This window comes from Leiobunum rupestre, chromosome 2 (genome assembly GCF_980474605.1).
Source record: "Leiobunum rupestre chromosome 2, qqLeiRupe1.1.hap1, whole genome shotgun sequence".
In the NCBI taxonomy this organism is placed as follows: Eukaryota; Metazoa; Arthropoda; class Arachnida; order Opiliones; family Sclerosomatidae; genus Leiobunum; species Leiobunum rupestre.
The window spans coordinates 40,061,128-40,074,124 of NC_143385.1; the positions used below are offsets into that span (position 1 = coordinate 40,061,128).

The 12,997-nt window shown below is 38.9% G+C and overlaps 1 protein-coding gene across 1 annotated transcript; it reads right to left on the minus strand.

The window, feature by feature from the left end:
* Window positions 1–773: 773 nt before the first annotated feature.
* On the minus strand, window positions 774–3,314 carry LOC149957500 (uncharacterized). The gene is made up of 3 exons (XM_090167065.1): window positions 3,143–3,314; window positions 2,588–3,079; window positions 774–970 (listed from the first exon to the last, which is right to left on the minus strand). The coding sequence occupies exons 1-3, from the start codon at window positions 3,159–3,161 to the stop codon at window positions 774–776; spliced, it is 708 nt and encodes a 235-aa protein (XP_090023191.1). The 5' UTR covers window positions 3,162–3,314.
* Between the last annotated feature and the right edge of the window lie 9,683 nt (window positions 3,315–12,997).

Here is a 12,997-nt window from a genome sequence, read left to right on the forward strand (position 1 = left end):
ATAATTGCAAAGCTAAAAACTTGTGAAGCTGTTGTCCAAGCACCCATTTGTTTGCATAATTTTTAATGGTAATTATTTTAAATTAATTATGTTTTCCATTTTCACCATTTTTTAATTTAGTTCATAGAAAATGATATGTTTGGAACCCAAAAGAAATATTGTCCACCAAAATATGTCGACAGAGAAAATAGTTTGGGAGAGGTGGTAGGAGGTCAATCGCGAGCCGATGTTGATGCTACTAGAGGGGCATTAACAAATTGTAGAAATTTGTCTACAAATACTCAAGAGATGCTAAAACAATCAGAAATTATTATGCACAGTATTTCGAATCGAAAGTGGGCTCTTTACCATGGCAACTGCAAAGAGTGCATGGTGGAAGAACTGGGTTCGACTAGTTTAATATTTAGCCATTCAACTGTGACAATAAAAAATTATAATATCGAATTTTTGGATAAAATATTATTAAAGTATTTTCTAAACTTTTTAAAACCAACTGTTTCCAAATTAAGCTTTTAATTATGGTTTTGACAATTTTCATTTTAATATTTAATTACTACTTGGTGTAATTCCGCCTTACATTTTTCTTGTTCTATGATACCTAATGTTTTAATGAGTTGTGATAATGCTGTCAGACAATTGTTGCACAATGCTGTTGTTTGTGCCAACAATATTTAAAATTGCTTGGTCTAGAGGATCAACAATCGCTTGTTTTTTAGCTTTGCGAAGATCGGTCCTTTTAGAAATAGTACTCAATTTTCGTTTCTGTTCCACATTTAATTTGTATTGTATTTCAGGGTTTTCATCATTTTTTCAGTACATTCTTCTAATGATTCTTCGTCAGATATATCTTTGTACAAATCTTCGTTATCATTGCCGTCAAAAATATTATTTTCGGGATCATTTTGCAAAGGTTGAAGCATTGAACAGCTAGATGTGGCGGGGGGAAGTTCAGATACAGTTGTAGTCGATTCTACAATTGACCGAGCGCTAGACTGCCGGCATCAGCTTCATTTTTCTCGTCTAGTGTGCGATATAGGTCGCCGCTAGTAGCGCCGGATTTGGTACCGGCAACTGCATAGTGTGCGACAGCGTTTAGACACTTTGCAAAGCAAATATAAGTAATATTTTTTAAAATGCCTAAGTAATCGGTTAGTTGGGATCATTATGAGAAACCGTTCGAAGGGAAAACATCAGTATTATACATCTATTGTAGCAAAAATCGGGCTATTAAAAAAAAGATCTAAAAATCTCTGGGATCAATTAAAATCCTTATATACATTCCAACATAATAAGCCAGGTCGGCAAATACAAAGCTACAAAAGAAAAAATGATTCCAAAAGCAGAAAAGTTCAGTCTATAACTTAGTTGTAAAAGAAGAAAATTTATCATTGGCAAAGACATGCCGAACTCGCCGGTATCGCCCTTGATGTTGATACCAATGACAGAAGAAGTCAAATTGAGTCTGAATTATATTATGATGACCCGGTATCGAAAGCTCTGGAAAACTTGGGAAAGGAGGATAGTTTTTGAGCTCATCGTCTTCACCATCATCGTTTTCTGACAGTGGTTCTATAAGTTCGACTTTAAACATCTTGAAGTCGGGACCACTTGACATGCATTGTGGTAATCCAAGACAAGATGATCGATTATTAATGACGTGGTTGGCTGATGCCTCTCTGACATATTATTTGGTTGAGAATGAAAGGCTCCGGGCCTTATAGAAGCATTGAATAGACTACCTCAGCGATATGCTATGCCACACGAAGGAAAATTGAGGCTTTCTGTTGGGCCTCTTATTTTTGACGTATTTGCGATGAAAGTGGAAAGAAATTGAGTTTTGTCATACATTTCATTAGTGACTCCTGGATTCCTAAAATGGCCGTCTTACCATCTCAACAATAACCGACAAACTGGGGAGAACATTAATGAGGAGCTCCTTGAAATGAGACATCGTTGGGGTATAAAAGAAGGCCTTCACATGGCGTTGAGAGACTCAGGAGAGAGAAAGGGGTTACCCGCCGGTGATTGAGAATTTCATTCTCAATCACCGGAAGGACACAAAGCTGTAGCTTGGCTCCCGCCGTTCACCCGCGCCTTTCCTCCTTTAATCACCAGAATTTCTAATCACCAGATTCTCCCGTTCACGGGTTGCTTTCCCCCAACCCCCATTCACTGGATACTTTATCTCTCGTTCACCAGCTCCTTTCCCCCATTGCTTTCACCCCTTCTAATCACCAGTTGCTTTCCCCCATCCCCATTCTCCAGAATTAGTTTTCCTCGTGCAGATATCTGGAGATTAGATTTTTACCCGTTTGCTTATCGCTTCCGACCCCATTTAATTTCTAGGATATAAGCAATAATAACAAGTTATTTTCAATTTAATTAATTTTTTATTTTATTTTAGAACTTTGTTTACATGTTAGTAAACACAATGAAAACAAATTAAAGTAGCTAAGTTTACAGGTTAATTGATTATCTACGAGTAAATTAGTAAAATCTTGTAGTACTTCCGAGGGTGATTTAAAACAGCCAAAATAAGATTTTACTTGATGGTACGAATTAAATTGATCTGGGTACAAAAATAAACCCTCGAAAGGTTTTGCATATAATAATTCGTGAATTTTTTTAAGGTTTTTAACAATAGCTAAGTACATGCATTCGATAACATTTTTATGTTCGTTTAAAAGATTTATTTGAAACCGAATAAAATCAATTTTTTTTTGGAACTCACCGATTTCGCGAGCTCCCAGATCCAGAACATGACCGTAGGCAGAGTTCAATTTGATGTTGTTGCTCGTGGCGACGACGGATACGTTGTTGTCGTGATAGTCGATGATGTTGTGGGTTAGAGACGATGCTCCGGTTTGCGTAGCGGCGAAAAGCTCTCCCCAAAGAGAGAGTAGATTGGTGAAAGCTTCGGAGGTCAGGAACAGAATATTTTCGTTCGATTTTTTGAAGAAGAGAACTTGTAATTTTGATCCGTCGAAACCAAAAGAAATGTAGACTGATCCTCCTAACGTGATTTTTATGTTGATACGTCTTTCTTGGGCCCTGCGTTTGGATACGGTATGCGTCTCGGCTATAGAAAATGTTAAGCCTTTGTCTATTGAAATAGTAATAGTATTAATAAAATAATGCTTACCAATAGATCGTTTTTCCATGTTTACGGTAGATGACGAGAGCAAAGCCGATGCACTTCTTTTCAGTTCAGCGTCTCAGAGAGAAATGACGCATGGGAGATTAATCAGTTCCTATCTTGTTGAGATTAATTCATCACGTGATCTAAACTTCAAATAACCCTCAAATTCTATCGGCTGTCTCTCTGAGATAACAGTTCTAGACACTCGAAATTAAACCGTCCCGTGCTCGAAACTGCCTCTAATTATTCCCATTGACGTCACATATTAATCCACTTGGAAGAAAAAAAACCCATTGTAGTTTCCTCTCGAGAGCTTGTGATGCAATCATATCCTAGAAAACAATACAATTAATAGAAATTAACATAAAATTAGTATACTTTTAATACCATTTTGTGAACTACAGTGAAAAAATTTACAATTTTACGGTAGAAACGTTTTCAAAATACCACAAAATGAACTCAAATAAGAAAATTGTAATTAAAATAATCACTACGGCTATAATTTTAGAAGGTTGTTTCAGGACGGTGATTATAGCAGATGTTTGTACTTCAGTGTCCATATCGGAAATGAAGTTAAATGGAATATTTTGCGTAAATAAGTATAAATTTTAGCATAACCCTAATATATTCTCGAGAACTGAACAAGTTCTTTGGGAATAAGAGATAAGCTTACTATCTTCCCCTAGGCCCTATATAAGGGGGGTGCCTGAACCGGGGGAACGTCACTCTATTGTTGTTCTTTGTGCGTCTAGTACCAGGATTTTTGAAGCGCGCTCTCTCTCTCTCTACGTAAGTTTATTTTGATTTTTTTATCGTAATTTTTTGAATAAGGTTTAAGTAAATTGGCATTAAAATGAAAGGTGTACAATACCCAGAAATTAATTTAGTTGATACCCCGGAAATGAGTATAATCGACTCCCCTGAATTGATTGATATAACTGATAACGAGCTCCCGGAAGTACCCATAGTAACTTTACCCGATTCTCCAGAAATGGAAATAATAGATTTAACTGATACCCAAGACCCTACCCTTTCCTTAACTACAGTAACTGATTCGCAATTGGAACGTTTAAAAGAAATGACAATGGTACGAGATTATCTTAGAGAATATCAACTAACTCATCAAATCTGTTCGCCCCCTATCGTTAATTTACCTTCACCCCTTTTAAGACCTAGTTCTATTCCACCTGACGAAGTACGTTTTTCGCCCTCGTATACACCTATGGATGCTCCCTCACCCTTTCTAGAATCAGATGACACATGCCACTCTTTATCTTTGGAAGATAATTTAATCATGTCGTCCCTCAGTACGGACAGCATTCAGCGCTTAGCTGAGAACGTACAAGTTGCCCGACCGGACGCTGAGGAACTTGCAGCCGCAGCCGCAAGGGCCGCTGAAATGTTCGAGGAAGCTAAAGCGTTGTTAGCTGCTCGTACGGCTAGTAGTAGTAGTAGTAGTAGGCCACCTCATAATATTTCCCCTCAGCGTAATAATGACCCTATAGCGGTCGCAGGCCCCTCACGAGCTCCGCAGTATTCACCTCCATCGTCTCAGACTGCTGAGAAAAACGCGAACCCCGAGAACGCAAATTTGGCTGCCCCCACTTCGTCTCCTCCTCCTCAAGTTGGAGGTGGGCTGGTTGACGTTCCAATAACGCCTCCGTCCTTTCCTAATTTACCAGGTTCTGTTAAAATATTGAATAATAATATCCAAAATTTCCCAAATTTTGGACTAATGGGACGGACTTTAAATGTCCGGTTAGAAAATAATATAGAAAATGGTATTTATATATTGGAGGACTGTTTGCCTTCAGATATGGTTTCGGTTTCATTCGTGAACGTCACTAACCCCGGTTTTCAAATTAACGTCAGTTTCCGGCGTCGGGACCAATTAGACTTGCAATGGTTGATGACGTATATCGATGAAAAAAGCTATAGATCCGAGAACGATGGTAGTTTTTTTGAAGGAATAGTTACGGTTACGTTTAATCGAGTCAGATTACCGCAAGGAGGAACTAGACCAGTTGGGTTAGGGATTTCCCTTGAAAAAGAGTTTTCTTTTTATAAACATTGCACCATAACGATAAATAACCAGGATAAAATTTGTTTAGCACGCGCTCTTGTAGTAGCCATAGCTCATAGAGAATACATGGATAATAAAAATGATGGAGAACTTAAAAGAAAATATACTACTATAAGACAGTGTAGAGGAAAAAATATTGAAACGCTATTACAGACCCGCGAAGCTAGGACCCTTTTGGCATATTCTGCATTAACAGACGAAGAATGCGCTGGTCCGGACGCTTTAACTCGGTTCCAAGAAATCTTGCCCGAATACAGTATTATCGTTTTTCGATTACGCGATCCCGTACCCTTAGTTATTTTCGGCGACGTCGAAGAAGAGAGGGAACTAGAAGGACCTCTCCGCAAACGTCTTTATCTTCTAAATATTGACACACATTTCAACGTAATTACTAACCCCAAACCCCTTTTCGCGTTTAATTACTTTTGCGAAAAATGTTTAGTAGGTTTTAATCATCTCGCTGACCATAAATGCCTTCTTTTCTGTCACGCTTGTTGTAGAAAACAAGATTGCAGGAAGGACGTAGATAAAATAACTTGCCAAACATGTTTAAGAGTTTTCCCTAATCAAAATTGTTACGATTACCATTTATCAGGACCCGAGCCCTTATGTAATAAAATTTACGTTTGTAATCTTTGCGGAAAATTTATCAGTATGTTTAAGCGTAAGGCAGTACACGTTTGCGGAGAGACCTATTGTCTTTCGTGTAGTGAGTTTAATCCCGCAGGTCATCTATGTTACATGCAACCTTTAAAGACCGACCGTAAAGATTCTGCCGATAAAACTACTCGTTCTCGAATAAATAGCAATAATAAACGGGTCCACGACTCCGACAATGAACAATCACCACCAACTAAGAGAAGTACTCCAAAAACGGAAGTCTTTGTTTTTTATGACTTGGAATGTAAACAAACAAATCGTACTGACGCCAATGCTTTGATTCACGAACCAATTTTATGCGTCTCGCAAAAAGCGTGTAAATTCTGTTTCGAAGAAAAAGATAGTCAGTACGCATGCGCTAAATGCGGTAGTGGTCCTCGGGAGAAAATATTTCTCTCAAAAGACCCCGTCGGCGACTTTCTAGAGTATCTTCGTACGCTTAACAGAGTGGCTGATAAGATAATATGTATTGCCCATAACGCTAAAGGTTACGACGCGCAATTTATAGTACGTAAAATGATCGATTTAAAGTGGACCCCTAAAGTCTTGACAGACGGGACCAAATTCATGAATGTACAGTATAAAAAATTAAAATTCTTAGATTCCTTAAATTTTATGCCCTTTGCCCTTTCTCAATTCGTTTCCACATTTGGTTTAGATAATAATTTAAATAAGGGACATTTCCCGCATTTACTGTTTAATACCGTAGACCATGAATTTGATCCAGCCCGTTCGAACGAAACCAATAACGTACTACATAATGACATGCCTCCGATGGACGCGTACGACCCTAATCGTTTAAGCAGTAAGGCCTACGATGAATTTATCCAGTGGTATAACGATTCCCGGTCCGAAGCTTGCGGAAATTCGGACCCCAACTTTAATTATTTTGATTATAAAAGAGATTTAATCCAGTACTGTCGCCAGGACGTAAACATTCTTTTGCAAGGCTGTTTATCATATCGTTCTATTTTCATGGATAAATTCGAAATAGACCCGTTCTTAACTGCGATAACGATTGCGGGAGTATGCAGTTTTATCTTTAGGAAACACTTTTTACAGTCCGATACGATTGGTGTAGTGCCCCCTTTCGGCTATCGTATGAACTGCAACCAGAGTTTTGTAGCGATCGAATGGCTTAAATGGATGTCTCACTTACGAGGGAAGGAAATTCAGTCTGCTTTTAATGGATTTGAACCTAGAATTCTTAACAATAACGTGGACGGACTTCTCGATAACGAAGTGTTTCAATATCACGGATGTTATTTTCACGGGTGTAAAAAGTGTTTTCCTATCAATAGAAACTTAGCGTTATACGGCGACCACACTCAGACCCATAATTCGCGATACGCGTCAACCATTGCTACCACTATCCGCTTGAAACAATTGGGATACACGGTCCATGAAAAATGGGGATGTACCTTCAAAGCTGAGAGGAGTACTAACCCCGCCATCAACGCATATCTTTCTACCGAAAATTTAAAATTAAAAATTAAAGAGCCAATCCGCCCCCGCGAAGCCTTTTTCGGAGGACGTACGTCAGCCTTGAAATTACATCACAAGTGTAAAGAGGGGGAGGAAATTAAATACATTGATATTTGTTCACTCTATCCGTGGTGTAACAAGTATTGCAAGTTACCCGTGGGACACCCTAAAATACATGTAAAAGCTCCTTTCCCTGACATTTCTACCGTAAACGGATTAATAAAAGCCACAATGTTACCGCCTCAAGCTCTCTACCATCCCGTTTTACCCCAAAGAATAGGATCGAAACTAGTGTTTGCCAACTGCCAAAAATGTAGTGAGTCTCGAAACCAGCAGTATTGTCCCCACGAAGACTCAGAGCGACAAATAACTGGTACTTGGGTTGCAGACGAGGTACAGTTGGCAATCGAAATGGGTTACAAGGTTATTTCTATTCACGAAATTTGGGAATACGAGGTAGTAAAATACGACCCGATATCGAAAGAGGGCGGTCTTTTCTCCGAGTACGTCAACGCGTTTCTTAAACTCAAACAGGAATCCAGCGGCTTACCCGCGGGAATAGAGACCGATGAAGAGATTAAGAAATACGTTGACGAATATTACGAAAAGGAAGGAGTAAAACTTGATCCTACCAATATTAAAAAGAACCCTGGTCTTCGTACCATCGCGAAGCTTTGTCTTAACTCTTTTTGGGGTCGTTTTGGTTTAAACCCTCGCAAAGACCAATCGGCTATTATTAGCGATCCCAAAAAGTTTTTCGATTTATTCTTAGACCCAGACATAGAAGTTAAATCGGTTATTCCCTTAAGTCAAACGCATTGCGTGATCAAGTGGGCGTTTTTGAAAGATATTGATCTTGTTTACCCAAACACGAACGTAGTAATTGCAGCCTATACGACCGCAATGGCTAGGATCAAGTTATACTCTTATTTAAGGAGATTAGGCCAGCTTACGTATTATTATGATACGTACAGTTGCTTTTATCTAAAAGAACGTAATGGGATAGAGATTGAGACGGGCAACTATCTCGGAGACATGACCGATGAGTTGGCAAAGTACGGAAAAGGCTCGTACATCCAAGAATTGGCAACAGGTGGCGCAAAAATTACGCCTTTAAAGTACTGAACCCTACTACCGGTAAAGTCTCCTACGAAATGAAAGTCAAAGGGTTCCGTATAAATCAAGGCATTAAAGATTTGGTTAATATGGACACGCTTAAAAGATTAATAGGTGTCGACGGAGAAACGAACGAGCCAGTAACCGTACCCCAGCCGAGGCAGATTTTGCGTCTACCCGATCATACGGTCGTTTCCGTCGACCGTACTAAAATCTATAGACCCGTCGTAGACAAGGTACGGTTACTGGACGACTTCACTACGGTACCCTACGGCTATAAAGCGAATCTAATTGCTCCTGAGGACGGGGACGTAGAGCCCTCCAATCGCTAATTCTCGTTTAAAATTAGTCTCACCACTCTAAAGTGAATATAGGTTTCAGTCTTACGACTCTAAAGTAAATATAGTCTTGCGACTCTAATGTGAATATCAAACCTATACGGGGGTAAGGGAGGCAATAGGTTATTCGATTATATTTTTCCTCCGCTGAAGAGTCCCATAAATTTAACCGAATTTTAATTTACATTTTCATTTGTACGCTAGTACTCGAAGGGAGATAACCATGCAATTTATTCATCCGTTTAATTGCGTAACGGCAGGCCCGAGTCAGAGTGGCAAAAGCTATTTAATTGAATCTATAATTAATCACGAAGAGGAAATGTTTGTTCCGGGTTTCAAAGAAATACATTGGTATTACGGAGAATGGCAAGCTCTATACGATAAAATGAAGCACAGGGTAGTTTTTAAAGAAGGATTGCCTGTTTTATCTGATTATGACGGAAAAGATCCTATATTATTAGTTATCGACGACCAGATGAGCGAGAGTAAAGGTCAAATTGGTGATTTATTCGTGAAAGGCACCCATCACCGTTCTCTAAGCGTTATTTTTATTACACAGAACTTATTCCATCAATCAAAAGATAGCAGATCCATTTCCCTGAATTCGCATTACATAATTTTATTGAAAAGCCCCCGAGACCGTCAGCAAGTGGCTTATCTCGCTAGACAAATGTTCCCTGATAAGTGGCGTTTTGTAGTTGACGCTTACGAAGACGCGACTTCGAGACCTCACGGTTACCTAGTATTCAATTTAACTCAAACTTGTCCCGAAGATCAAAGAGTCTTGACTAATATTTTACCGGGAGAAACGTGCTACGCTTATCTCCCTAAATAAATAAATAGAACTTACATTTCGTAACTTCAATCAGTTATGAATCATGTCTCGTAGAGTACGTATCGAGAGAGACGCTCTCCGATATCTCGGTCGTTGCAAACCCGTTCAAAGAAAAGCCATTTTAGCTAAAGCCGACAAATCCCTCATAGACGCTATCAGTGAATGTATTCATAACACTTTAATTGGTAACGTAAAACTATCAAATACCCAAAAAACCAGGTTATATCGTCATAAAAATACCCTTCGAAAACTAGCTAGTAAGCGGGTAGCTTGGAAAAGTAAAAAGAAATTGTTAGTTCAGTCTGGGGGCGGATTTTTCTCGTTTCTTCTACCCGTCGTTTCAACCCTTCTTGGTTCAATATTCGGTAGTAAACAATGAAACACGCCAGAAAAATGATTCTCGTCCCTAGCGGCGTTTTAAAGCCAGACCCGTTCCCGAACCCCCTCGCTCTGACAGTCTCTGAATTAGACGTTAAGATGGACCAAATATTAAATATGAAAGATTTAGACGACGCCTCGAAATGGATTTTATACGAACAAGCTTTAATGAGACACGGAAATCTACGTAAGCAAGCCTCGGCTCCTAAAGAAATCGAAATTGCCCCCGCATTCGACTCGCTAAGTAGGGACTGGATAGACGATTTGCCTTTGATATATTACCAAAAAGCGCAAAGTATGGTGGATCAGTTGGAAACTGTACCCGAAAGAATACGGTGGGATGAAAACGGGGAGCTCGTAATAAACGGTCGACCTATTAAAGGTTCCAATATTAGCGAAATTACCAAAGCGTATTTAAATCCTAAAACCCACCCAAAACCTATCGGATATTTCGCGTTTATTTCCAATTTAACCCAATTTAACTCTTCACCGGCGATCCAAGGCTTTCCCTCCCCGCTAGCTCCGAGAACCCGACAACGACGTTCTCCCGTTAAGCGCGAGTATCCGGTTCCTCAAAGTGGGCGTGCGCGCAGGACAGATAAGCCCCGCCCCACTCGTAGCCTTGACCGAGATCACTCCACGTCTGACTCTTCTCTTCACTCTTATAAACAAACAAGGAGTCGCGCGCAAAAGTCTAAAGTATGGGCGAAGCTATTTTAGAAAAAATATATTTTAACCCGAAGCATCCGGCTTCTTTCGGAGGCGCTGAAAGGTTATTCCAGTCCGTAAAGTCTCACGGCTTAAGTAGGGAAACTGTAGAAAAATGGTTAAGAGGAATCGACGCTTTTACGATGCATAGGCCGAAATATAAAAAGTTTCAACGAAATAAAATAGTAATTAGTAATATAAGGGAACAATACCAGGCTGATATTAACGATATGCGCTCGTAAGAGGCAGATAATGACGGATACAAATACATTTTAACAATTATAGACTGTTTTACTAGAAAAGCGTGGGGGTTACCTCTTAAAACTAAATCGGGGAAAGAGGTTTTGAAAAATATAAAAATTGTTTTTAAAGACGGAATTCCAGATAAATTTCAATCGGACAAGGGCACGGAATTTAGGAATAAAGAAGTACAAGGATATTTCAAAAAGAATAAAGTTAAATTTTTTAGTACCGAAAATGACGAAATAAAAGCCTCTATCGTAGAAAGGTTTAATAGAACGTTAAAAACAAAAATGTATAGATATTTTACCCATCACTCCACAAATAGATATTTGGAAGTCTTACAGGACTTGGTCGAAGCGTACAATTCCTCTTATCATAGCTCAATTAAAATGGCCCCTAATGACGTTTCGGAAAATAACGTATTACGTGTGTACAATAATATCTACTCTAAATATTATGCCGAGAAACTGAAAATGAAACCGCAATTCCAAGTAGGGGATTTGGTTAGAATAAATACAACTAAAATGATATTTCAAAAGGGTTTCGAAGCTAATTATACCGAAGAAATATTTAAAGTCGTAGCTATAGTTAAAAGACATCCCCCCGTTTATAAAATAAAAGACTTAGCAGAAACCGATATAAATGGAACGTTCTATTTTCGAGAGCTTCAAAAGGTCAGTGCGCCTCGTTCGATCAAGTTAAACAAGATTTTACGTCAGAGAACTAAAAACGGAGTAAAACAATTGTACGTTAGTTGGCTAGGATATCCTCCATCGTTTAATAGTTGGGTTAATCAAGATGACGTCTGGGATTTACATAACTCTTCCTAGTAATACTAGAGATAAGAATAAGAATAATTCAGAAAATACTCTAGCCTCGTATTCTACAACGTTGGCCAAACCCATTAGTTTACGCGGAGATTGGGAAATTGCTCTGGTAGAAATTATTTATCCTTTATCTTTTTATAACGTAAGCGAGCCAATGGGATGTGGAATAGAAATTAAGGAATTACTATCGAAACCTCCAGCCCACATAGTAGATTACAAATATACCTACGACTTCCGCGAGATACCTCAGGGCTACTACAAAAATTCTCATGAACTTTTGGCCGTACTTAATGAAAGTATTAAAAGTTTGAACCTTGATTTAAAGGAAAGCGCTAATTCAGAGTTCGATAATGATTCATTAGGAAAATTTGAATATAGTTTAGAAAGTGGACACGTACAATACACTTCCTATAGTAAACATTATTATCAACTCGAGTTAACGCCAAAGTTGAGGAAAATTTTAGGATTTAGAGATAATGTTACTGATATTTCACCTAAGGTAGCATTCAGATCAGATTCCCCTATGCAATTAAACTTATTCATCCCCGATCTTATGTTCGTGTATTCCGATTTGGTAGAAAATGAAATGGTTGGGGATACATTAGCCCCCCTTTTGCGAACAATTGTTGTAGACCAAAACGCCCCCAATGGATCAACCGTTTCAAAAACTTTCGATTCTCCGCATTACCTTAAACTGAGTAGAAATTATTTTGACTGTATCGACATTAATATAAGAACTAGTTTAGGTGAATTCGTGCCATTTCAGTTTGGTTCAGTCACGTGTAAAGTACATTTACGACGAGCTCTGTAAAAAAATGGCTTATCAGTACGTCGATAGAAATTGTCCCTACATGCAATATTATTTAAATCAGGCGGGGGGCGGAGTAGATTTACCTTATTTCTCTGGGTTTGCGGGACAAAAAGGACACGGAATTGGTAGCTTTTTTTCTGGGCTAGCTAGGTTTGTATTCCCATTCCTAAAACAGTCTGCCAAATACGTGGGAAAAGGGCCCTTTCTACAGGAAAGAAAGTACTCGGAGACGTCTTGCAAGGTCAGGACTTAAAAACGTCAGCCAATAAACGAATGACAGAAACTGTGGACGAAATGGCAGCGCAAGAAGGTTCGGGTCGTCGCAAGAGAAGAAAAACTACTAAGAAAGCATTGAAGAAGAAGAAAAAGAGTTC